Source organism: Podarcis pityusensis (genome assembly GCF_964106645.2).
Source record: "Podarcis pityusensis genome assembly, chromosome: 11".
Taxonomy (NCBI): domain Eukaryota; kingdom Metazoa; phylum Chordata; class Lepidosauria; order Squamata; family Lacertidae; genus Podarcis; species Podarcis pityusensis.
Window position 1 is genome coordinate 20,666,350 of NC_138036.1, and position 27,525 is coordinate 20,693,874.

Below are 27,525 nucleotides of genomic sequence, written 5' to 3' on the forward strand. Positions count from 1 at the left end.
GCCTGGGAATTGTGAAGGGGTGGTAGGGGTCTCTAAACAGAGAATTCTCTACAGCTGGTTTGAATTCTGCAGGTGCTTAGAATGGATTTATTCCATCTTTTTTGGTTCCATTGTTCTCTTGTGCCTACCCCAAGTTCCTTGGTCTCCAAGGCAACAATGGTTTCTTCTGAATCACCTTGATTGAAGGCTGTGGTGCAAAAAGTTACCTCAGTTGGTCCATCACCCTCATACCTGGCTACCCATGGATTTAAAGGAAGCCAAATCAATGATTAAGCAGAGGCGTCTGGATATAGGTTTCCAAGGGATCTTGTTATCCCAAGTCACTGGAGATACCATGCCATACTTGGGGTGGTTATCTATCCCTAAATATAGGAATACTTTTTTTTTCTCAGGAAAAGTTTAATGATCTCCCCTCTAATTTCTTAGACGGCAGATATAATAAAAACTCAAAGATCAGGTGCTGCCCCCTGTAATAATGCTGAGGTGGATTCTTTTCTTGCATGTCCTTTTCTGTTATAACTTTCATCAAGGGGCTAGGAAAGATCTGATATATCCACACAGTCTGTCCCTGATCACTCCTCTGATTCTCTTCTGATCACTTTGCTTCAAGGCTCTATCTAATAAGTCAATCACAGAGCAAGTGGCAAAGTTTTTGAATACTATTAGACCTTCTCATGACTGCCTGACATATGAACACTGTCTAGCATTTTAAATCAGTGTTTTTAGCTGTATTTACATTTTTATTAAGAGACGCAGGTGGCGCTGTGGTCTATTACTTAGGAGAGAGCACTTTAGCCTCGTAGATCTAAACCGGACACCCCCAACCTGGTGTTTTGGGCAGCAACTCCTTCATCCCTGACCACTGGGCATGCTCGCTGGGGCTTATGGGAGTTGTAGTCTAGCAGGTGGTCTAAACCACAGAGCCTAGGGCTTGCCGGTCAGAAGGTCAGCGGTTCGAATCCCCATGACGGGATGAGCTCCTGTTGCTTGGTCCCAGCTCCTGCCAACCTAGCAGTTCGAAAACACGTCAAAGTGCAAGTAGTGAAATAGGTACCGCTCCGGCGGGAAGGTCAATGGCATTTCCATGCGCTGCTCTGGTTTCAATGTTCTGTTGCACCAGAAGTGGCTTAGTCATGCTGGCCACATGACCCAGAAAATCTGTCTGTGGACAGCTCCCTCGGCCTGAAAGCAAGATGAGCATCACAACCCCAGAGTCGTTCGCGACTGGACTTAACTGCCAGGGGTCCTTTACCTTCACCTTTGCTTTTACATTTTTATTAATGTCATCATTTGTGCTTGTCAGATGTTTTAAAACACTTTAATGGTCTGTTGACCGCTAATAAAGAAACTCAACAGGCATTTTGTCAATATTTTTTCTCTTCTTTATAGTGATAACTTCACCTGATCTGCACAAACATGGGGAGATATGGGTAGTTCCCAACACTGATCATGTGTGCACGAGATTCTTCTTTGTGTAAGTACAGAGGACTTTCAATTGTTTATTTTAAAAAAAGTTTACTGCTTTGTAACTTTAATAACTTGCTATTCTTTTTCTTTTTAAATAAACAGCTTGCTAAAATAAGAGAGGATACAACCTGCCTGTTTTCCCAATCAAACAAACTGCTTTGGGCTTCACTTAAACCCTTCGAGCAGGCCTAAGCCTTTAGTGCTTTTATTTTCTCTTTTCTTCTGTTCTTTTTAAAAAACATGAATATATTTTTATTCACCTCCAACTTTCCTCCCTCCAGGACAGATCAATCTAACTGAGTTTGCCAAAATCCAATCTGTGATTTTGGTAGCTGCCATTCTTCAGGGTTATCAGTAAAGTCTTTTATAAAAGGACGCCATACTTCCAACAAAATCATCTAGACCATTTGTATTATTGAATGTGTGTAATCTCTTTGTTAATTTTTCTCATATATCAATAGACCATAAATTCTGTTTCCAACAAGAGATACACAGATGTTCCCATCCTTTCCAATTCTGTACCACTAGTAGGCATTCCGCTACTAAGAGAAAAGTAATTATTTCTTTATTGCAAAGGTTAGATTGCCCTTCTTTAAAAATAGTTAACACATTCTGAACTTGGGATACATTACACATGTTGACCCATAATATAGCTCATTTCTGCAAATACCCTCTGCCCAAAGGGCTTTATATGTTCACACATCCACCACATGTGAAATGTTGTACCTATACTATTGCAGAATCTCCAGTAGTTTTACTAATCTAGCTACACTGCAATGGAGTCAAATGCCATCAGTGTAGTAATTTAAAGGTATTTTCTCAGATCCAAGTTGATACTGATTTTAGTGGTTTTTTACCCAGCAAATTATTCCAAGCTACCTCCACAATCTTATCCCTAGATCAGATTTGCATTGCTGTTTCTGGATCAGATTTGCATTGCTGTTCTGGGGACAAGGGGCTGCTGATATATCTCCTTGCCAAGGGTGCAAGGGACTGGCGGGGGTGGGGAGAGCCTAGGTACAACTCTGCTTCCATCACCACCCAGTTGACACAAGACGTTTGTCACAAATTCTATATTGAGTTGGTCATGGCAGACATGGCCAAATGATAGCTTGCCCACCATTTACATAACATCTCCAAATGCATATTAAATGTGCATTCTGTTAGCCTGTGCTGTAGTTCCTCCTTGCTTCTCCACTTCCCAGCCTCACTACAGTGGTACCTTGGTTCTCAAATGGAATCCATTACGGAAGTCCGTTTGACTTCCGAAAACATTCAGAAACCAAGGTGCGGCTTCCGATTGGCTGCAGGAGCTTCCTGCACTCAATCGGAAGCTGTGGAAGCAGCGTCGGACGTTCAGGTTCCAAAGAACGTTTTCAAGCCAGAACACTCACTTCTGGGTTTGCAGCATTCAGGAGCCAAAACGTTCAAGTCACAAGGCGTTCGGGATCCAAGGTATGACTGTACTGGAAACTGCCAGAAGTCAGAAACATGCCAGAAACTGCCAGAAACTAGAAACTGCCAGAAGCCAGAAATTCAAACCATAAACAGCAGGAGTAGCCAATGTGGTTCCCTCAAATACTTCTGTACTTGAACTCGCCTCATTCCTGGCCATACTGGTTGGGGCTGATGTGAGCAGAAGTCCAACAGCATCTAGAGCATGGGTAGGCAAACTAAGGCCAGGGGCCAGATCCGGCCCAATTGCCTTCCAAATCTGGCCTGCGGGTGGTCCGGGAGTCAGCATGTTTTTACATGAGTAGAATGTGTCCTTTTATTTAAAATGCATCTCTGGGTCATTTGTGGGGCACAGGAATCCGTTCATATTTCTTTTCAAAATATAGTCCGGCCCCCCCACACAAGGTCTGAGGGACAATGGACCGGCCCCTGCTGAAAAAGTTTGCTGGCCCCTGATCTAGAGGGCCTCACTCTGGCAACTCCCCTTATTCAGGTGGAGGATCACACTGTTTCTTGTACTGTGGAAAGTTTCGAAATCTTTTTTAAAAAAATTAATTTTGTGCACTTTTCTTTCTTTCTTTTTTAGCTATGAAGATGGCCAAGTAGGGGATACAAGTATAAACACTCAAGAGCCAAGCATTCATAAAGAAATACTCCGGGTCATTGGTAATCAAACTGCTACTGGTTAAAAGGACCACTCTTAACTCCTTGATGTGATTTGGAAGCCTTCCTCAGTCTCAAAGCTGGATTTTGAACTGAAGAAGAAATTTTGGGGTGGGCGGGGAAAACAACCCTAATTTATTGTTATTCTGAACAAGTTAACCCTTTGAATACTTTTTCTTACTTAGCATTTCTTATCACACTGGGGAGAGGGGGAAATTAACAAACCTGAAAGGGATCTAAGCAAACAACTGTAGGGACACAGAGTCTGTTGGTACAAGACAGCTGATAGTCAAACAGACGCTTCGGTTGTTCACAATAAACAGAATTTGAAAAGGAGTTTTGTGCTGATATTTTTATATTAAAGACTTGAATTGGATCATTTTAGTACTGTATTACCTGTATTTTAAATTTACAATGACTGGAACAGAAAGTCTTTTTATAAAACAAATAAACAAAAGTGGAAGCCTACGTAGTACAGGATATTTTGCAATAAGTAGAATATTCACATTTTAATACACCATAGAAACTGGTTGCCGGGAATGTAAAAAAAAAGTGGGAAAATTAGCTGTAATATATTCATTCTGCTATATACAAATCATGTACATGACCCACAGTGTTACAGGAAAGGGACTTTTCTGTTGTGCTGACATATATGCCAACATGAAAATGATTATTTTGCTGATGATCAGCGTAAGGGTATGTGCTTGGTTCTGCGCACTTTTCATTCCTTTAGGTGCAGCTTTTGGAGAAAAAGTTCCCAGTGGATTCAGCCTGAGCATCCTTCTTTCATTCATGTGAAGATGGTCAACTAAGTCCTTCATAGATTTTAAAATCATGCAATCATCACAGTGGATCAATATGTAAGGGGCTGCCGAGTACCTGAACTGTCAATGCTGCCCCTGTGAAATCTTCATGTTCCGACAGGTGAAGCCCTGAGTCTATATTGCTTGGAACGTCCAGCTGCCTTCTTAGGTTTCTTATTGAATTGTGTGGCAGTAGCCCTGTTCTTCAAAGCAGGAATATTCATAAGTGTTTTACAGAAGCCTCTGTGTGTTTCCATTCGTCTGATACTGGTACTTTTTCATTTATTTTGTGAAATGGAAATATACTTTTGAATCTACCATGTTCTTTTAATCCATTCATCCACAAAGAGAGAGAGTCACATGTATCGGACTTGTGGAGCTGCTTAATGTGCAGTGTGTAGTTTAGGGTGCAGAAGTGAGTTTCATGTTCACATGTCTTCCTACAGTGCACAGCTTTTTAATGTGAGCTGGGGACCACACAAGTACATTGCTTTCATCCACTGCCTTTTTGTGTGGCAGGCACATGATTCAAATGGCTGCTAGCTACATAGGCATTGATTCACGATGAAAAATCTATTTGCAATGTAGGAGGATGCATGGGTCCAAGGCTTGCATCTGTCTTCAGTGCATATGTTACCGAAACCAATGGGCAATGCAAGAACTGGCACGTTTTGATTTTTATTTGCCAAATTAAAAGTGGAGGTTCTTTCCTCCAATAACGTGAAAGCAAGATCACAGCCAGGCGTAGGGACCAATCCTACATTATGCTGAGCATCTACTGTCAATCAGTTTCAGGACTATTATTATGTCTTTTGTTGCAGAAGGCAGTCGCCACTGCAAATAATAATAATTTTCTTACTTAAACAAAATTTCAGCCTGCTGGAAACAAAGCATTGAAATGCAAGGTTTCCAAAACCAGAATTCAGCAGAAATAGCTAATAGTAAAACTGATGTTCCCTAATAGTTTGAGTACCTAATAAGGGAGACAGTGCATACCTAATGGAATGCATTTCAGCTGATCAACCCAATGATAACTGGCTAGGAGGCTTAGCCTGGGGCATTCCCACATGAAAAATCTTTCAAATTATCATTTTCTATTCTAGGCGTAATTTAACGTACCAGATTTGTCATGCAAATTTCCTGGATGCCAAACTAAGCTTTTAGTAAAATGAATGGGTAAAATGGCCTTTGCAAAAGGTAAAATCCTAAGTATTCTGTATGTTATTGTAAAGGGGGGGGGGGGAGACCTCTTGGTGACATCTAATTGTATTTTTGTCCAGTTGTGCAATAGACATCCACATGCACAATGAGATTTGCCCTTCCTGTGTGCTCCAGAATCTGCTCTGGAGGGTTGCAGTAGCCTCCACAGATTTGTGTGTTGGGGGGGGGGGGGGCTTCAGGAAGGAGAAGAGGAAATGGAAGTCTGCTTGCATTGTGATAGGTTATCACTCTTGGTGAATGTTGGCATGTGCCAGTAATTCCAAAGATTTTATGAGACCCATCGAAAATTGCTGACATTTTTAATATATTTGAATTTCAGAAGAACACATTTCCTGCAGGCCTCTAACTAGGAATTGTCAATATGCAACAACATTCACTTATTTTTTAACGCTTGCTATAGCATATACACATGCAGACATAGTCTGAAGCAATGACATTTTTAGAGTAAGACACCATTATTTCCCAGGTTAATGGGCTCAACTGTATTACCCAAATCCTTGCTTCTCGCTCCCAACAAATCCAGCTTTTTCTCATCTGCTTCCTCAATTTCATCATTCATGGCTGGGGAATCTGTGAACCTCTTGATGTTGTGGGACTCCAATTCCCATCAGCCCCAGCCAGCATGACCAGTGGCCAGGGATGATGGGCGTTATAGTCTAACATCCATCTGGTAGGCCATAGATTCCCCATTCCTGGCATAATTCCTCTGACAGAATGCCACCAGCTCTATAACAGAGATGGTGCCACAAATTTTCTGGAGAACTTCAAACTCCTCTTTGTTGAACAGCAGCTAGGCTGGGGGGAATAAATTTATATATATTGCTGATTTCCCCAGTTTTTGTTCACTCATTGGTTTGCTACTATGGCTGCAAGAAGGTCACACATGGATCTCATACTTAAATTGGCCTTCGTCAGCTTCAATGCCACCTGCAAATCAGTCTCGCTTGAGTCAGAAATAGATTGCTGTGCCGCACTTTGTATCTTGATGCCACTACAGTGGAACCTTGAAATTAAGAATCGGCTGAATGTGTTTTATGGCTGGGGAAGGCATAAACAGTGGTATTCTGCAAGTTCAGCCATTCTTTCCTGAGCCACCCTTTGCTGCTTTTGTATTCCTTGTATCCAGCTCTATGAAGCCTCACCATCTCACCAGCAGTCCCTAAAACAAAATTCCATGGCTCACTCATTCTCTCATGCATATATACGCAGTATACAAGGATCAAACATTGGCGGGATGCCCCCTTTGCATTCATCTCTGCAGTGCGGTGTTCTCTCATGTGGCTGTAGCATTTGTAAATGGTGCAACCATATCCCCAAGGCCGATCTTCTGGGAGGTTCTTGATGTAATGGGAAGGACTGACTGAGTGAAATGGCTAGATCTGTGCAAATTGGCCCTGACCATGTGATGGCATCATTCACATCATGGCCCTGTGGGATTGTTTTGCAAGGAATCTCCTTTCCCCCACTATGGTGCGTAAGGCTGATCTATCTGCAGTGTCCTAAGTGTGATTTTTATACTGCTTGGTTGATTTCTTTGGAATTCAGTTCTCTGGAGTGCTGTTGTATTTCATTGTTAAAATAAGACCTCGGCATACAACTTGTCCATTAGGATCTCATCAAGTCCTTTCTCCTGCACACATTTCATACCATCAGATGGCTCTGAATACCAGCTGCTAGGGAACAGCAGCTGGAGAGGGCCATTGGCCTCATGCCCTATTTGTCGGTTATTTCTGAGAGGCATCTAATTGGCCACTTCGGGAAGCAGGATCTGGGACAAAATGGACAATTAGTCTGAACCAGCAGAGCCATTCTTCTGTTCTTACAAGAAGGAGTGCTGACATGCTATTGTATCCCTCAGCACTGGTGCCCCAGTTTCCAGTTTTGTGCAACATGCCCAATTATACCAGCAAAAAAAAAAAAAAAATGGTGGAGTTACACACAGCAGTGCTAATAGCTCCTAAGCAAAAGCAGGGGGATTTTAAAAGAAAAGTGATGCTGAGAATTGCAGCATGAGCTAAGCAGGACGGCTACCATTCCTCAGGCTGCAGTGCCTTTTGTAGGTGAATGTCAGGCAGAATTTCAAGATGCACAATATCTTTGTGGTAGGGGACCCAATATCTGTTGAATTTCTGCTTGACATTCAGCTGCCAAGGCAGCTGAGTCCTTTCGGAAATGGGGAACCTGTTCACATGCCCTAAATGCTTGGAATATGTCCTTGTTAACTGTCCATTTTGGAATTTCCCATGCTTGTGGAAAATTCAGTGATGGGGGGGAAAACACAAGCCAAAAATAGAGCAGTCAACTTTTCTGTGTGGACAGGGCCCTGTGCATTGAACATCTGGTTGCCAAGGAGAATGTTTCTCCTGTGGGATTTATGCTTGCTAGACAGTTTTTAAAATGTGTCTGGGGGCAATTTCCACTTGTTTCAATGGCCATTACATCAGAGAAATCCCTTCTGGATTCTGCCACTGCCTTCTGGTTCTCTCCTTGGGAACCCACCCATCGACATGCATTCACTGACATGGTACAGTCCTCTCATGAGACTCTACCACTCCAGAATGTGTGAGTGAAAATGCTTTCCTTGTCTGTGGGGAAAGTACACATCAAAGAAATGTCCAGGCCAGCTCCCCCCATCCCAAGCCACTTTAAAGTGATACAATCCCATCAGAGGGCTTGCACCTTGGTTCGAAGTAGTCACCTGTCTCGTTAAAAGTATCCATTACAAACACTACCTCAAGATAAAAGGAGAACAGCCTGATACTTGGGCTGAAATCCTACACCTAGTTATTGCATTTGACAGGACACAGGGGGTGTCAGGATTGCACCCCAAATCTAACATAAGGTGTTCTGTTTGGTTATGGTATTAGAACTTGGATACTTTTGTTTAGTCTAGTTTAGTCTAGTTTTTTAGAACTGATCTAGAAATGGTGGGGTGGTGATCTTCATTTATACCTGGAACCTAAAAGGGCAGGGGGCGGGACCACTTATATATTCTAGCTAATCCAGAGCTAACAAGTACTGATTCTTTTCTCATTCTGTTCTACTGCTATGTCTTTAGCAATGGCTTAATGTGCAGTAAATGGTGATGAGCATACATCTCCAAGCCCTGAAAGCATCCTCTTCTCAATCCTATGTATCAAACTGCTGTTGAAAGCACAGTGGTGGGGTGATTCTGCACTTAATCATAATAGCTTATGTGGTGTTTAGCTCTTGTTCCTCATTGACAAGCTGTATCCTAATTTTCTGTTCCCCATCCTTTTACAAATCTGCTCCTTTTACAATGCTAAGAAGGTGTGTTGTCACTCCTAGGAAAGTAGGGGAAATCAAGAGGTGCTATGGAGGTGAAATACATCTTATAAGGAGCCAGGGACACCCCAAGATATGTTGTTGACACATCCTCTTTTTCATGGGTAGAGTCATCATAGAAATCCATAGTTAAAAGTGGAAGTCGGCAAAAGTGTCCTCTTTTTTGCTTTTCAAAATATGGCAACCCTATAGCCCTTTGCACAGAGCAATCCACCATGATTTCTGAATTGTATCCGCCTACTTTGGGAGATTTATTCTATCCTAGGAATCGAATAGAATCTCCGTGCATCATCCTAAACACATCTGTCCTAATCTCAGGACCATTTACAAATTGACTTTTTTGGTGGGTTTCACATGGATATTGCAGATGTTCAAACTAAGATTGCACATCTGGGCTGTACCAAATGGCTCTGGGACCTAAAATGGTCAGATACAACTCTTCTTGTGTACTGGACCACCCTATTGGGAGGCCAGGTTGTCAATGAATAGCTACAAAGTAGTGGTGAGACGGCATGATTTGTGGAATGGAAAGTGGAGATTGGCTGAACTTTCTACTGGAAACTGCATCCTCTCCCTAAGCGCTTCCTGGATGCTTATTTGCTGCTTTATGGGGGAGGGGGGTGACAAATTTTAGGGAGAAAGTTGTGGATGATAGAGAGCTGAATAGTTCACTGCCACTTTACCACTTCTCCAATGCGAATCTGACCCTTGCCACTGCTGCTTTGCAACTGTTTGGTGACAACCTAACTACTAAAACCCATGTTTGTGGCTGATTGTCTAGTTTGGCTCAATCTTAAAAGATTTCCAGTAGTGTATTGGCACCAGATCACAAAACCCATTAAACTGAAAAGCAAGAAAAACTCAGCATACACAAATCCACTAAAGGTCACTGCTTGTACAAACTCATAAATGTTCTGCTTAAGTCAGTGTAGGGAGTTTCTTCAGTGACCTGATCCTGCTCTCAGGATCAATGGGAAGAGGACACTTCATGCCTACGGATTGTTACTGCCATACCCATGGCAACTCAGATGGAGAAGATTAGCTCTAGTTATGCATTCCTTTGGCCTTCACAGTTGACCTTCTCATTAAAGTGAATGGGGGGGGTTGTGCATGCAAGAATTCCACTTGCACATCACACTGGACACACAGAGTTATGGACTGAGGCAAGTTCAATGCTCAGAGTGCCAGACCTTGCCAGAGTTCCAGAGTTCCTGGGAACACGGCAACTGCCTTATCCTAAATCAGCTCAACATTGTCTACACCAGTGTTTCCCAAACTACAGCTCCCATCATTCCTGGCCACTGGTCTTGCTAGCTCAGGGTGATGGGAGTTGTAGTCCAAAACCAGCTGGAGACCCAAGTTTGGGAAACCCTGGTCTTCAGTGACTGGCAGTGGTTCTCCAAGATTTCACAGAGGGGACATTCCCAGCCCTACCTAGGGATACCAGGGATTGAACTTGAGACCTTCTGCATGCAAAGCAGATACTCTACCCCTGAGTTATAACACTTCCCCTCCCTTGTTCCTTTTATTGTTTGTGCCAAAGACAGGGAACAGCTTTTCCAGTCAACATGGTGAAAGAAGACCTAGCTGGCAGAATATGTCGGGTCTGATCCACTACAGATGCAACTGTCTTCGTTAATTTTACCTCCTTGACCTACTTGACTAGGGACTACTTGACTAATTTTACCTCCTTGACTAGGGAGACTGACTACAAAGGAGGACTGTGCGGAAGGGGAGATTTTTGGCAGGCGCTATTTTGTCATCCAGGTGTGGCAACAGCTACTTGAACTTCTCCCATCCAATCATTAAAGGTGTAGGAATCAGTGGCTTCCATTGCTGCTGTACAAGGAGGAAGCAAAGCTTTTATATTTTTAAGAATTAAGGGCACTGGCTTCTGGTTTGCTCTTAGGGGTTCAACATGTGAAGCACTTTCCGTATAGCTATACACAACCTAGTTTCATAGGTTCTTCTCTGAATCTGGGAATGGTAGTTGGGGCTGGCAAGAGGGAGCAATCCCTAATATCAAGCTACAATTCCCAGAATTCTTTGCAAGAGAATTCCATTGCAGTTCAAGTGGTCTGAGACTGAGCTAAGTCTGTAGTCTGTTTGGCTTCTGTTTATCATTTGCACTGTGGGATGTGCGTAATGATGGCTGGTTTGCTGATGGGACCCAAGCAATTTTTTATTTAAGCCTAGTTATCGAGTACTGAATGGGTCGCTTGCCAGTTGCTTCCTGCTCCATTTGAAGCCTGCTCAGACTAAGGCAGCCCAGATGTACATTACAATTTGTCCAATTCTGCACTGGGGTTTTGTAGTTCAGTGGGGTAGATGTTAGCCTTTTGTAGACAAAATACATTTCTCGTAGCTGTCAGAAAGAAACAACAACAACACAAACCCTAGAATGTGAAACTCTGTTAAATACCCAGGTGACATCAAACATCTACTGCCAGCAGTTCCGATAAAATGGAGTCTTTACACACCATCATTGCAGCATGTTGTGCTCTTTAAAATAATGTTTAAAAATAAAATTTAAAAGGTAAAATTACCCAATTCATAACAGTATACAGTATTTGCATTTTAAAGAAAATGCAGCCACTCCCATGATTAAAGCATTCAGTTAGGCCTCTGTTTCTCAACAACCTGTTTTCCAACAAACGTCCTGAATTTTGTGCACAAAACCTTCTCGCAGTCTGCTAATTTTTAGCCTATGGTGCCTTCAGATTATTACAGATATTGAACAATTTGTACATACTGTAAATAACTGCCAAAAGATCACTAAGGCCAAATATTTTCTCCAGTCACTTTTTACCGCACTTGCTTTCTTATTGCTATTTAAGCTCTTTTATTCAGCTTTGTAACAGTTATAACGTTGTAGCCAATGCAAATGTTTACTTTCAATAAATCCTGAATTTGTTCAATGTGTGCTGCGTATCTGAGTCTTGCTTGGGAAGCACTGCAAAATGCTTCAGAAGCATGAGGCCTGGCCTTATGTGCTTTTTGGTGAGTAAGGCAGGAAATCAAACAGACCTTCAGCCAGGCTCCCAGGATCCTTAGGAATCTTCCCTAGGTCTGTGAGTCCACATTCAGATGACTAAACTGTCCCAGGTTTCCTTGGCCATCTGGGATTTTACAACCCCTCATGATATGATTTGTGGTAAAAACATGTGGAATATGTGCTAAAATTGTTTCTTTTATTTATTACATATAACGTATTTAGTGTTTGATTTTTAACAAACCCATGACAAAACCCAAAACCATTTAGTAAAATAATAAAATTATCAATACAAATAGACTTTCCAAGTGCCTCTATATTCCAGGGATGACCTTGATTTAGAAGCTGTCCTGGTTCCTGATTTGATCCCAGAATGTCCCACTTTCCCTTAGGATATCTTTATTTTCATTGGAGAAATGTTGGAGGTTATAAAGTTATCCGACCCCCGGGGAAACTAAACCAAAGAGAGTGAGCCTGGCCCAAGGCTATTCAGAAGGAGAGGGATTATTTGAACTCACAGCTTTCTAAACAGATTTCATCCAGTGGTTTCATACAGCACATGATGGTGCAATGTAGTGCAGCATCGCAAATGTGAAGAGATTGCCATGCAGTGGGTGTTGGCTTGCACTTGGGGATGGAAAGCAACCTCTCTGAAAGACCCAGGCAACTCTTGGAATGCATCTGCATTTTGTCAGCACAAATGCACAGCTTTACAGTGGCACATCTGTCCACACATTTAATCGCAGGAGATTTCATCCTTGTTCAGAAAACTGCAGTTCATCAAAAGGCAATAGGAAACCTGAATGGCTATTTGGAAAGCGGTGTTTTACATCATAGTTTGACTTGACCACCTACAAGAATTAGTGGAAGTGGGACCACTAGCAGAGTCTGAAGCAACAACAGCCTGAGCCTCAAGGGATCACATCTGGAAAAATCCACTAACTCTTGACTTAAGCCCCATTTTAATGAAAGTCAAGAGTTATCATCAGCGGAACATGTTTAATATCCTCTAGAATGCTGTTTTCCAGGCTTCCGGTAGTGGTTTCAGACTTTCCTTTTCTAAATTAGGCTTGCAGGCAAGAGTATACATCTGTCCATCACCACTAAGTAACCATGACCAGCTCCAGGAGATGTGGATCAGTGGATGATGTGCTTTGTGATGGGCTGGGGACTCAGTCGCTTCCTCCTCTCTAAAAGCCAGCCTTCAAAAGGTTCTCCCATGCAACCTTTCATGTTCTTGCTTTCAGGGAAGAACAAATTCCAAAATTAGGCTATGATCCCAGATCTCCTACATGGTGTTAAGATGCCTTCCTTTTCACTATTGTGCCAGCTCTGAATCTCAGCTGAAGGAATGATGTCCGTGAGTCTCACTGCACCTCTGGTAATTATCTAAGAGATATTGGCAGAGTTTTATAGCACAAAATATTGACAAAGGTTTTGCAGAACTTGGTTTGGATGCTACAGGAAGCCCTCCTCATCTGGTTGTAGATTTGTGGAGACTTAGCTCTAACCTAACTAGTTTGGTCAAGAAAATAAGCAAGCAATTGTATAATAGTTTTGTTTTGTGTCCTGGCCTGCTGTCACAATTTTTGTTCATAAAGTCTACATTTTAAAGGCAAGGATTGGGCTTTGTTGCTATTTCTTCTTTGCCTTCAGTGCATATGCACAGAACACAGAGTGAGTTGCATCCATTCAATAGGTTTTCTTTGAGTAGAACTTACTTGGGTGCAACCCACCTTCAGTAAAGTGCCCCAGACAGTGTAAAGATCTCTATATATGCAACACTAAATGTTATTATTGTTGCTTAAATGAAGTGCTGCTTGAAAATATGAAATAATGTATTAGAAGGCATGAATCAATGGTCTCTCTCCTCTGTACATCCCCAGCTGCATTCCTCTGGCACTTTCCCCCATTTCCCCTATAGGTAATTGTGTTGTATTCCTGTTCTGCGATCATTTTTTAAGTATAAAAGCATCTTGTTATGACGGGCTTCCAATTCTTCAGTTGAAAGGCCCTGACTGATATTGCCGTAAGAGAAAAGAAAATCTTATCAAAAATGGACTACAACTTTAATCCCATGCAGGTACATTAATTTCAATGGCTTTACTCTAAGTAGAACTTAAAGGTAAAGGTAAAGGTACCCCCTGACCATTAGGTCCAGTCACGGACAACTCTGGGGTTGTGGCGCTCATCTCGCTCTATAGGCCGAGGGAGCCAGCGTACAGCTTCCAGGTCATGTGGCCAGCATGACTAAGCCGCTTCTGGCGAACCAGAGCAGTGCACGGAAATGCCATTTACCTTCCCGCTGGCGTGGTACCTTTTTATCTACTTGTACTTGACGTGCTTTTGAACTGCTACGTGAGCAGGAGCTGGGACCGAACAACGGGAGCCCACCCCGTCTCGGGGATTCGAACCGCCGACCTTCTGATTGGCAAGCCCTAGGCTCTATGGTTTAGACCCACGTCCCTAAATAGAACTTAGTTGGAGACAATCCATTGATTCTTTTCCCCCCCCTTCCAACGACTGTGACTAGGGTTCCTCAGCCTACTGCTTTCTCCCCTTCTTTCTTCCCTCCCAGCTTGGTTGCTCATTCTGTTGCTCACTAGGTGTAAGGGGAAGCATCCCTCCCTCCTTTCCTTCCTTCCTTCCTTCTTTCCTTCCTGTGTTTTATCAGTGCATGAATGGGGAATCACTCAGCAATGTAGATTTGGGTGGGGAGCAGGAGTTACAGATGAACCCAAGCCTGGTGCTGCATATTGTACATTGTGAAATTAATTTTATAATCATTTTCTAGCGAAGCTGGCCTTCCCAAGGAGTAGAACCCAAGGCACAGGAAATCCACAGAGCAATAGAGAAATTGAAGAACAGAACCCTGTTAAATGTTGGTTTTTCCCTAGTTGGCAGGGGGTAGGCTTTGTTAGAAATGCAGGTTGTTTCCTGGGTTTTGATGGACTGTGCTCTGACAGACAAAACACTGGTGCAATTCACAGCGAAAAGCATTGCTTTAACACCTGCTGGCATACCAATGACGTTTATAAGAGTATTGGTCTACATTTTCAGGGAATTTAAGCACTGGCGAGTGCTGGGTGGGTGGGGGAATAGAAGGAAAGAACTGCTTTCCACATTGCAGGAGGTCGTAATGAGGAGCACACATGCGACATATTCAGACAAATCCTGCTTGTCACCATGTCCTCTTGGCCTCTCAGAGTAGCCCCCAAATCTCTATACACAAGCCAGCCACACATAAAACTGCCTTGCGTATAACCATGTCGGGTCTTGCCCATCACATCTGTGTTTCCTCTAATTCCTTTTCCCCCCAGGTTTCATTAAGTGGGAAAAACACACGCACATCAGCGTGCTAATAAAAGTGCTCTGCATTTAAACTGATCGTTAATCTTCCAGAATGTGCAACCAGGGTAATAAAATATAGGATTTGGTTTAGATGGCCTTACAGGCTGCACATGTCAGCCAACAGGTGGGGGGAGGTTGGGATGGGGAGAGAGGGACTCTGTCCTCTGCCCAGCCTACCAAGCAGCATACCCAAAACATCTTGCCAGATGTCTAAATGTGAGGCAGATGAACACATTTGCACAGGGCTCCGTGTACATATAAAGACACCAATTATGTTTTGAAACAACATCAACGCCAAATTGCATAAAAACCGAATGGTGTGCTTGTTTGACATCTCTTCCTGGAGATGTTGTGGACTGAACCTGTGTACAGATGCTCTACCGTTGAGCTACAGCCTGCTCATTGCTCTTTACTGACCACACAGTGTCTGCCTGTTCTTTAAGCATTTAATAAACGATGCCTGTTGCTGACGATAGAGATTGATAGTTAATCACCCTGCCATAGTGGTATTCATACAAATAAGCAGAATCTAATTTAATTTACTTAAAATGTTGCATTCAGAATGCGCATCAGTGTAAATGGTACGGTTATTATTTATCATATTTCTATCCTCCCCTTCATTTCCTCCCAGGAGCCCAACGTGGCTATCTATGAACACTGCCTAATTTTAGCCTTCCTACAACGCTGTTTCATAGGAATGGTAACCTGACCCATAGCCTCTTGCTAAGCATGGAAAAGAGCACTAAACCTCCACTAGATACTGCCATGTTTCCAGAAGCATTTTTGCGTCATGTCAAAGATCACATCAAACACAAACATTTATCAGGTGAACAAACATTGGGAAAATGGAACGAAGTGCATCAGTGCATAGGAGAGGGAATTTTGGTAGGTAAAGCTTGTCAGGTAGAGATGACAGAACCTGCACCTGCCAAAATTCCTTCATCTATGCAAGTATTAGAGGTACAAATGCACCATCCTTGTTTCCATCGGCTCACATTAGAAATGATAAGTGCTTCACCCCTCGCCCCCCTGGAAAACGATGCAAAGTAAGGGGGAAATGGTCTGGGGCAGTTTTTATAGTTCATATTTTACACTAGGGTGATAAACAGTGTTAGTATTTTTTATTTTGTTTAAAAAGGAGAGAGAAAGGAAAGAGAGACACTATTATCATAAGGGTGATATAAATTGGATTTTTTTCAATGGATTTTAAAAAGAAACAAATACAATTTGGAATGTTCCAACACAGACCAGATGATTGCAGAAGTTCTGGAATTATTATAGCAATTCCAAAAGAACTGCTATAACAAGTTACAGCATGAGGCAGGTAACACCTTTATACAGTGCTTGTATAAAGGGTACTCTCATTTTGACTCAAGAAAAGCACCATTTTATAGTTGAAATCGGGGAAAATAAAATCTGCCCCTCAATGAGGCCAAACTTTCATCAGTAAAACACCACACATACACATTCCACACTACTTCACACATTAAACGCTCGCTTCTGTCTGAGACTCAGGAAACACTGTGACAGGAAATGAGGCCGCCATCGGGGTAGCAACGGAACTGACGATTCACCGTGCTAGAGAAGAAACTGAAAAAAATAATAATAGTTTTTTCTCCCTAGATTCACTAAATGTTTAGGGGTATGAGTACCCCTGTGTCCCCCCCAGAAAAAAAGCACTGACAATAATCCCTGCATCGGTGACTCACATCTCAATATTCCATGATAAACTCCCCGTCCAGAAAGTATTTATTTATACAGCACCTAGCTCCCTGTCGGTGCTATAGCAACCAAGCCCCACTTCTGGCAAGTACACTTGGGGAAATTACTATAAGGTTGAGGCCTTAGCGCCTCGTCTGTAAAATAATTTGTAAAATGGGGGTATTAGTCAGCTGCTTCATCCCTGGGCTGTTACAGGTGAACACAATAAAAATGAAGACCACCAAGCACTTCAAAATGTAACAGTGCCATAAAAACAGCAAGTAGTTGTATAATGTGGAGCAAACACAAAGTTAGAGGGTTTGAATACTAGTAGAGTAGTGTGTTTATTTAAAACCCTGTCTGGGAGATACTAGCTTTGATTCGATGCTTATCTCAAATATCACTTGGTATAGCTAGTATTTCCTCCATGCTGCTTTTTTGTATCTCCTTTCTCATATACTGAGGCATCCCAAACCTATACACTGAAATAGCACAGTCTGGTCAAACCACACGAGACTTGGTCTGTTTTTGTACGTTTCCTCTTTACCGAGCTGTTTGTTCCTCCACTCCATGAAGAATGTATTTCCTTTTCTCCTTCCAAACTCCTTGTTTATTACTTAATTTATTTGCTTTGGCTGGGGAGGGTGGGGGGAGTATATTACATTTTCAGCTGTTTGCCTCTGTAAACTAATTTCCAAAGACTGGGAAACAAGGCCTCCTATGAGCAATGTCTACTGAGAGGCCTCTCACCTTAATTTCTAGCCGTCTCCAGTGATCCCTGTGCCTTCTGCTTCAGTCTTTCCCAGCATCTCAGCACTTTCAGCATTTCCTGGGAATGTCAGATAATAGGTAGTAAATGAAAATAGCAGAAATAGAGAAAGCCTTATATGTGGCAAGAATCATCGCCTTTTCAATGCAATATTGTTCTCATAGTCAGTCTTCCTGTACTTGGCAATTACCCAACACTTCCTCCTTAGCTTGGTTTTGCAATCTAACTATATATTTCAAATCTGTTGCAAGCGAGTTTTGTTGTTATTATCCAATAGGATTGCTATTGTGCACTTCAAACTTCCATGTGGCAGGACGTTCCAGGGGCAACATTGCTACTGGTTTCTTTGGAATGTGAGGCCACTGGAGAGTTAACAATGCATGTGTAGTTTCTATTGCAGATATTAATACTGCACAGTTTGAAGCGACTGGAAGCATAAGAACTGACACCTTTTGGAAATAAAGCATTGTCCAAACCCATAAAAATATTATTCAAAGTTTTACTGACATAACTATTCAAAACAAAACAGAAACATCAAAAGATACATCCAAAAATCTTAGAAAATATGAAATAATCCAAACAGACCTATAAGCCAGGCATCAGCAAACTTTTTCAGCAGGGGGCCAGTCCATTGTCCCTCAGACCTTGTGGGGGGGCCGGACTATATTTTGGGGGAGGGAATGAATGGATTCCTATGCCCCACAAATAACCCAGAGATGCATTTTAAATAAAAGGCCACATTCTCCTCATGTTAAAAACAAGCTGATTGTTAAAAACAATCCGCCAGCCAGATGGAGAAGGTGATTGGGCCGGATCCAGCCCCCAGGCCTTAGGCTGCCTACCCCTGTCCTAGAGAATCATGAGTTGCAGGCTTGTAAAGGAAGCAAGCTGAAGAGCCAGAGAAGCAGAGCACAATGCCTGATATCTTTTTGAAGGCTGCAACTATGGGATACACAAGACTCTTTTGGGGTGTTGATGCTGTAAGCCCCTCCATCGTCGGCTCAGGTGTAAATAAACCATATATCACAAACACACTACAGTCTCCGCTGTGCCTCATTTCCAAAAGGAAACGAGCCCTGGGTGAGCATAAAGAACCCCTGGAATCTCACATTGCTTGGAAATTGGGGTGGCGCACAACAATATGAACTGGGAAGCAGGGGTAAAAATGTGTTTTTAAGCTGCACCACTGTCAGCTGCTCTTGATCTTGGCTGAAGAGTCACAAGAACATTTCAGTGTTTTATAAGGAATCATGCTGCTCAAGTAGGGTTTTTCTTTTTCTTTTTTCTTTTAAAGAGTCTGCTTAAACCTCTCCTGGCCTGTCACTCTGTCCTCAGCTTCAGTGTCTATAATCACATTTCAACATAATATTTATGGGGTTTCTTGCCTAGGGCATTAATAGCTTCTTGAAGATCTCTTCTTTCTAACAGTGCTATAAATAGTTCTTCCAGGGCTGGTCTTGCCATTGCTGGCGACCTTCAGTAAAGGATAACATTAGAATCTTAAGGGAAAGAAAGACTACCAGAGACAGTTACACAGAAAGAAATCAAGAAATATACTATGAAAGCACCACAAGGACTGGATGATATACAAAAGCAGAATCCACGGTGAACTGCATGGTGCACTGCAGAAGTGACCCTCTAGATGACTCCAACTCCCATCAGCCCCAACCAGCATGACCAATGGTTGATGGGAGTTGTAGTCCCAAGAAAGCGCTTTTTCAGGGCTGCAATCTTGAGTGGGTCCCGTGACTTGTGTGGGAGTGTGGTAGTTGGTGTCCTAGTTTTTCGTCACGTTGTGTTGGAGGGCATGAAGTTTCTGTCCCAGCTTTCATGGCTGTCAACAGATCAGCCTGTCCTCTGGCAGCTGAGAGCTGCATAGGGAAGGAGACTACTTCTGCATATGTGGGCCATGAAAATATACATCATGATATGCACCTGGTCCTCAGTCACTATCTGGGCTTCTGTAGTGGAAGTGGGGATTGCAATTGGCTTCAATGTTATTTATTATTGTTCTGAAACTCTATAGAGAATAAGGTGAGAATAAGGTCCCTCCAGACTGGCAATTTATTGTAGATGTATTCTGCAACAGGGACGTGGGTGGCACTGTGGGTTAAACCAAAGAGCCTAGGGCTTGCCGATTAGAAGGTCGGCGGTTCGAATCCCCGCGACGGGGTGAGCTCCCATTGCTTGGTCCCTGCTCCTGCCCACCTAGCAGTTCAAAAGCATGTCAAAGTGCAAGTAGATAAATAGGTACTGCTCCGGTGGGAAGCTAAACGGCATTTTCCGTGTGCTGCTCTGGTTTGCTGTATGCCGGCTCCCTTGGCCAATAAAGCGAGACGAGCAGCGCAACCCCAGAGTCAGCCACGACTGGACCTAATGGTCAGGGGTCCCTTTACCTTTACCTTATTTTGCAACAAATACCTAACACAATAATAGTGCATTAGCAGCAGATTTTTTTTTTCTGCTTTAGTTTGTTCTGTGATATTTCCCCAATGCCACTACATAATTGTTTTCCAGGGGACGCTGTAGAGCAACAAAGCAGGAGAAAAATAAATCAGAACATGGGTTGTATAAAAAGCTACAGGATTTCTGACAGGGCTGGTGCAATATCCTGTCACACACACCTTTGTATCCATGCCTGAGTACAGCAACTCCAGGTCATGGGCAGAATGCAGCAGAGTAGCAAATGCTTGAAGTCCAGCTCTCCAGCAGAGTTCAAAGGAAAACACACACACACACAGGCAGTAGAATTCTTCAGTAAGAGCTTACTGAGGTTCAAAAGCGCACAGGATCGTACTGGATTGGCAGCAAGGTTCAAAACTGCAGCTCATAAGAGCACATCCAGTTACAGAAGCAAAAAACCAGCCAGGATAGACAGGCAAAAAACAGAAAGAGAACATAGAACTGAGCTCAGTGGCAAGTAATATATATTACCCACTTTGAGTATCACAGATAAACAATAGCTGCAAGCATGTTTTTGAGAAAGCTCAAGAAAGTTCTGCACCCATAAAACTCACAATCCTTGACAATTTCAGCAGGATGTTACAGGTTAGGCACTGATGGGAAGTGTAGCAGTGTGGCGACCCCAAGATATTTGTGACAATAAACAGTATTGAAAGTGGGAATGCATGTGACTGCCCCCATGGCGTCAAGAACACAATTCATCCTGAATGTGCAAGAAAAAGAGAACTCGAGAGGCCCTTAAAATAAATTATATGAAATTAAATGCCCGTTCCTATTTGGGGTCAGGTGTCAAACTGCACAGTTACAGGTGAGAAAGAACTCTTTTGGATACCTGCTCCAAGTAAATTGGTGGTGCAATGCAATCCTATGCATGTCTACTCTGAATCCCATTAGGTTAAATGGGTCTTACTTCCAGGTAAGCACATATAGGATTGAAGCCTAAGGATGTTATATAATATGATCCATTCATAAGTCAAATGCTGATGGGTTGCATACCCTCTATGAGCCTGTAATTCAGGGGTCAGCAAACTTTTTCAGCAGGGGGGCGGTCCACTGTCCTTCAGACCTTGTGGGGGGCTGGACTATATTTTGAAGAAAAAAATGAACGCATTCCTATGCCCCACAAATAACCCAGAGATGCATTTTAAATAAAAGGACACATTCTACTCATGTAAAAACACGCTGATTCCTGGACCGTCCACAGGCCGGATTTAGAAGGCGATTGGGCTGGATCCAGCCCCCGGGCCTTAGTTTGCCTACCCATGCTCTAATTTGTACAAGCAGTAGATTGGTTGGTTTGTTTTTTAAGCCAAACACCACCAGCATGACTGAGGGCTGAAGACAGAAGAAGAAAAGATAAGATACTGAGCCAATCTAAGCTCTGGGAATTGGCAATTTCTCATAGAATCATAGAATTATAATAGAGTTGGAAAAGACCACAAGGGCCATCGAGTCCAACCCCCTGCCAAGCAGGAAACACCATCAGAGCACTCCTGACATATGGTTGTCAAGCCTCTGCTTAAAGACTTCCAAAGAAGGAGACTCCACCACACTCCTTGGCAGCAAATTCCACTGTCGAACAGCTCTTACTGTCAGGAAGTTCTTCCTAATGTTTAGGTGGAATCTTCTTTCTTGTAGTTTGGATCCATTGCTCCGTGTCCGCTTCTCTGGAGCAGCAGAAAACAACCTTTCTCCCTCCTCTATGTGACATCCTTTTATATATTTGAACATGGCTATCATATCACCCCTTAACCTCCTCTTCTCCAGGCTAAACATGCCCAGCTCCCTTAGCCGTTCCTCATAAGGCATCGTTTCCAGGCCTTTGACCATTTTGGTTGCCCTCCTCTGGACACGTTCCAGTTTGTCAGTGTCCTTCTTGAACTGTGGTGCCCAGAACTGGACACAGTACTCCAGGTGAGGTCTGACCAGAGCAGAATACAGTGGCACTATTACTTCCCTTGATCTAGATAATTTCTAGTTCAAGTTAAGCTGGAACAGATGACCTATATATCACATGCAGCCAAACAGATTTTGATATACAAATAGATTTGTTGTGGCACATTTTTAAAGGATAATATCGCTTTGAAGGCAAGGCAGCTGTGCGGCAAGATAGGGAGAGTGTTCATATTTTGTTTATGAAGTGCCAAATCCTATCAAGATTTCCTTGAATTTTTCATGCTTGCTATTGCGGGGACACAGCCTTCAGCTTCCCCTTACCAGAGCCCTGCATGAATGGGATTTGAATCGAAAGCAACAGCCGCCGTAAACAACGACGTTCTCTGTTAATTGCAGAATCGGCTTCGCTTTTGATTAGCTTAATGGGAGGGAGGCCTTCTAGGTGTAGTGGCTGGAAAACTACAGGGAGAATTCCATTCGGAAGCTGTCTCCCTCCTGACATCACCTCTCAGTGACTAAACTTGCAAATGTTGCCTTGAATAAATCTGGCCAGGTGAAAAAGAGGGAAGGTCACACACACAAACACACGGCACCTTTAATAGTGGTGCAGGAGAAAGGATTTCATCTGGTGTAGCTTGTCATGCAACTATTAAAGATGCAGAAACTCCATCTTCTTTCTCATCTGTCCATCTCTGGACACATAAAGGGGCCTGCCAGATGTTTGATGTAGCTTCCCCATTTTTCACCCCTATGAAGACAGTGCAAACAGGAGCCTTATCACACCCCTGATGAGCTATGTAATACATGATAGGTAGGCTGTGCTGGGCTTGGTGAAAAGCACTGCGGTCTGGCCTTGATCCCTCCTTTTACCTTGCTTTTATAATTCCTGATGTCGTTTAATTAAACATTTGAGGGCGGCTTCCTCTTCAACTCCAAATGCCACTACGTCCTTGGGGTCTGAATCAAGCAAGATCTCTAGCACAGCATCCTTGTGTTAGCCTTTTAAAAAATCCCATGGCCTAAACCTCTCCCTGTCCAGATGGTGGACTTTCCCTTCATTCCAGGTTTCTAAGCAGAGGCTAAATGGCCACCTATTCAAGTTCTGTAGTAGTGGCAAGGGGCTTGACTAGATGGCCTTTGAGGTGCCTGCCGCATCATGGATTATCATTGCTATGAAAGCTGTTGCTGGCTTCCTTCTGTCTTGGGAGACAATGGAGGAGTGCAGCTTTGGGGGTGAGGCCAAGCTGTTGGAAGGTTGCAGCGCCTGCTGTGGTTGTAAAGACTGACAGCGGAGAGGCATGTTTTCTTGTGGCTGGAGGAGATGAAGGCATCCAGTTGTGTTGCTGCAGATGCACCATGACATTTCTTCTCTCTGCGCTCCTCCCAGTGGTCATTTCCTCTCTGGTCATTGCTATGGATGCATCACCCAACTGCCTGTCTTCAGGCACTGTGGTTTTCTGCAAGGAATTCTCACATGGCAGGGTTAATGTTGCCAGCCTTCATGCCATGTTTGCAAACATCTTTGTAACACAGAGTTGGTCTACCAACAGGCCTAGCGCCTGAAACCAGCTCCCCATAGAGCATGGTCCTTGGGAATCCTGCCACTTTCCTTTCTGTGGACATGAACAAGCCAGCGTACACTTTGCCGAGACAGGAATGTGAAGATGCTGGAAATGTGGGCTTGGGAGAGCACATTTTTGCTTGAGAATTTGTCCTGCCATGTGATGCCCCAAATCTTCCTGAGGCTCCTCAATTACCATTGCTCTACAGTTCAACAACAGGTGGAACGAGCATCCTGAGAACAACCTAACAAGTCACATAATTTTAAGGTTACAGCACCCTCAGTGTGCAGCCACGTTGGAGACCTAGATTATATGAAATAATTAAGAAAGCAGTGGACTACAGGTGTTGCCAATGCAATACAAATTCTCTGACAGCCAAGAGATCATCCATGGGCACTGTTTGCTTGAGGCAGAAGCGATGGAACCGGTGAAGGAATTCCTTCTATAGGTTCTGAGTACAGTGGTACCTCGGGTTAAGAGCTTAATTTGTTCTGGAGGTCCGTTCTAAACCTGAAACTGTTCTTAACCTGAAGCACCACTTTAGCTAATGGGGCCTCCCGCCACCGCTGTGCGATTTCTGTTCTCATCCTGAAGCAAAGTTCTTAACCTGAGGTACTATTTCTGGGTTAGCGGAGTCTGTAACCTGAAGCATCTATAACTCGAGGTACCACTGTAACCTGATGAGACAGGGGCCAGAGAGGCCTGGGCAGGGGAAACATCTGGGGGGCATTACAGCATCTGGAGTTCTGCATCCCTGATCTAAATGCTTGTGGGATGTTTAAATCAACCCAGTCACTTGTTGAATCCTTATTCTCATTTTAGACACATAGCAATGCAACTAAAAACCGTGCAGTGATTGGGTGCAGGCGGCCAGGGATGGGAAACCACAGCACATTGAATTTCTGATGAGCAAATCCGTAAGGTATTGTTGCATTCATCAAGTTGTCCACAAGAGGTCAGTGTAGTCCATGCTTTGTCCTTAAAAAAGAAAAGCCTATATGAAGCTCTACCTCATGGGTAGGCAAACTAAGGCCCGGGGTCCGGATCTGGCCCAATCGCTTTCTAAATCCGGCCCGTGGACGGTCCGGGAATCAGTGTGTTTTTACATGAGCAGAATGTGTCCTTTTATTTAAAATGCATCTCTGGATTATTTGTGGGGCATCGGAATTCATTTTTTCCCCCCTTCAAAATATAGTCTGGCCCCCAACAAAGTCTGACAGACAGTGGACTGGCCAACTGCTGAAAAAGTTTGCTGACCCCTGCTCTACCTTATCTTGGTAGCTCTTTAAACTGTACCAAAAGTAGCTTTGCAAAAAGACAAGAGTGGAACCATCGTAGATGAAGAAACAAGCCCAGGAGCAGATACCAAGGAACAAACCAAAGGAAAAGTGGGATGTATTTTGTAAAGGAAGATATATTTAGTAAAAAGTGGGATATATTTAGTAAAGGAATGCATGCAACAAATATGGAATAATCTGGTGTGATGCTCATAGCTTGTCTGCATCAAAGATTGCGAGGGTCTTGGAGATAAATTCCTGTGAGGAAAAGTTGAAGGAGCTGGGTTTGTTTACTCTGGATAAGGGACAATTAAGAGGTGACATGATAGCAATCTTCAAATATTTGAAGGGCTATTACATGGCTGATAGATTCAATAAGTTTTCAGTAACCTCAGAAGATAGGACCTGAGAGAATGGATTAAAATTGCCAAAAAGGGGGGGGGGGATTTCGACTAACAATAGGAAGAATTTCCTAATGCTACAAACAGCTCAACAATGCAGGTGTGGAAGGTAGAGTGCTCTCCTTTGTGAGAGATTTTCAAGCGAAGCCTCCAAACAGTGGATTTCCTGCATGGGCAGGAGGTTGGATTAGATGCCCTCTGAGGTATCTTCCAATGCTATGATCAAATTGCACTTCAAGTGCATAAAAAATTACGTTCTTTAACAGATATGGGAACTAAAAGGCCAAGAAAAATCACTAACAAAATGGGAAGTGTAACCATCATCACAGAGGAATAACATAAGTTGCAATCCTAAACCCTCTTGTGTGTTCAGATCTTTAAACCTTCCCCTTAAATTCAGACAAGACTCAAAATTTTGTTTTGTTTTTGGCAGAATTTAGGCCACAACTTTATTGATTATAGCAAGTGAGTGGTTGCATAGGCTCTGGTTCGACTAGCTCTCTGCACCGTTGCAGGTAGCGCTGACCCAGGGCACCAGCATAGGTCAGCCTAGGGTGAACACCCGGATAGGCGGAAAGCCGGGAACAGGCTATCTCCACCACCCAAATGTCCCCCTGGACTCAGGCACGGGCACAACCCCCTCACTGGGTTGACCAAACCATTGAGTCCCTGGATTCTTTTAACAGAATACCCTTCACATAGGGATGGCAAGAGTGTTCTCCCATCCCTATCACCTGCACCAGAACCTATCCGCAACCTTACAAGTTGTGACGATTTGCTACGCGGCAGGTGAAACCCAAATGGCACCAGCCAATCAGCCAAGTGGGAGAAATTCCTCCTGTGCTCCTGTCCCAACGACAGATGACACATGACGGCATAGCAATGTCAAGCGCACAGCCCTAAATATAGGGAGAGGTGGGCGGGTGTTTCAATGCACGCACCAAAAGAGGAAGCTCTGGGTCACTTGCATAGGTATATATAGGTCCCTTGATACGTTTAGCTTGCGTCCCATTGGTCTGATTAAACCCTGCATCAAGGGACCTACCAATTGGGTGTTGTGGCTATCCAAACATACCCACCTACAACACAGGGTTTGGTTGCCAGGTCTCACTGCAACACATGCCCTCTTTAAGGGAGGACCCGATTTATCAAGGAGTCAACACTGTTGAACTAAGTGAGACTTACTTACTCAGAGGCAAGCAGAGAATTACACTAAAAGTATACCTACCCAGTCTGTGCAGTGAGCACAGCAACAAGGTTTTATTGTTTGGACACAGATGCAAAGACTGGAGGCAATGAAAGTGGTGAGAATAAGCAATATTCCTCAGATGCCTACATTGGAGGTCTCCTGAAACAACACCTGATCCACTGCTAAAGAACTGGTCAGGGATGATAGGAGTTGTAGTCTAACAGCACTAGTTTCCTCTGCCTCTGCTTTTAAGACCTATGGGAATGAGAATGGAATGAACGAAATCCATTGAAATAAAATTCACATGGGCATGGATTCTTAGTGACTCAGTTTGTCATGTAAAATATGGAATCTGTTACATGGGTGTCACACAGTTAAAAGCATTTTTAGTCGATGACTCGTTGGATTAATTGATTACAAATCAATAAATGTGCACATTACCCAGGCCTCACTCTCCTGCCACTTGACAACAAAAGCCTTTAAGGTGGCTTACCCAAAATATAATAAATCATTACTACCACCGCCACAACTAACATTAATGTTAATAAAATCTAGTAAGCCTATTAGGGTGGGGCCAAATCCATCCTTCAGTTTCTTAAAAGTGTTCTTTCCTTGTGAAACTGGCTCCCATTGTTCTGCCTCCTTCTCAAGGCAATTGAAGGTTTACTTAGAATCAATGGGCATGTGGTTTGGAGCTCACTTTATCATTGCCAGGTGGAAGATGGAGGCGGGAGGAGGGCAAGGAAAGGGTATGTCCCTGGCCAGCCCAGTAAACATTTTTCCAGCACTCTGCAACTTCCCTGGCTTCCTTATCTGAAAAGACCCGTGGGTGGGCTTGTCTTCATGATGTCTTACCCTGGGAAGTGGGGACACCTGGGAAAGCTAAAGAGAAGAGACCACTGGTGAAATGATTTGTAGAATGAAAGACAGGACACTCGCAAACACCCCTTGGCTACATCAAAAATAACTTAAGCCTAAGGAAAGTCCTGCAACTGCCCTGTGGGAATTT

General features: G+C 43.3%; 1 protein-coding gene across 6 annotated transcripts in view; it reads left to right on the forward strand.

The window, feature by feature from the left end:
• Window positions 1-3,961, forward strand: part of PARP8 (poly(ADP-ribose) polymerase family member 8) — a 155,092-nt gene extending 151,131 nt beyond the window's left edge. For all 6 annotated transcript variants that reach the window (XM_080972489.1, XM_080972493.1, XM_080972490.1 and 3 more), the window contains 2 exons: window positions 1,390-1,474; window positions 3,509-3,961. In XM_080972489.1, coding sequence (XP_080828615.1) covers window positions 1,390-1,474; window positions 3,509-3,611 — 188 coding nt within the window. In that variant the 3' untranslated portion in view covers window positions 3,612-3,961. The remainder of the gene's footprint in view (window positions 1-1,389; window positions 1,475-3,508) is intronic.
• Window positions 3,962-27,525: the final 23,564 nt, after the last annotated feature.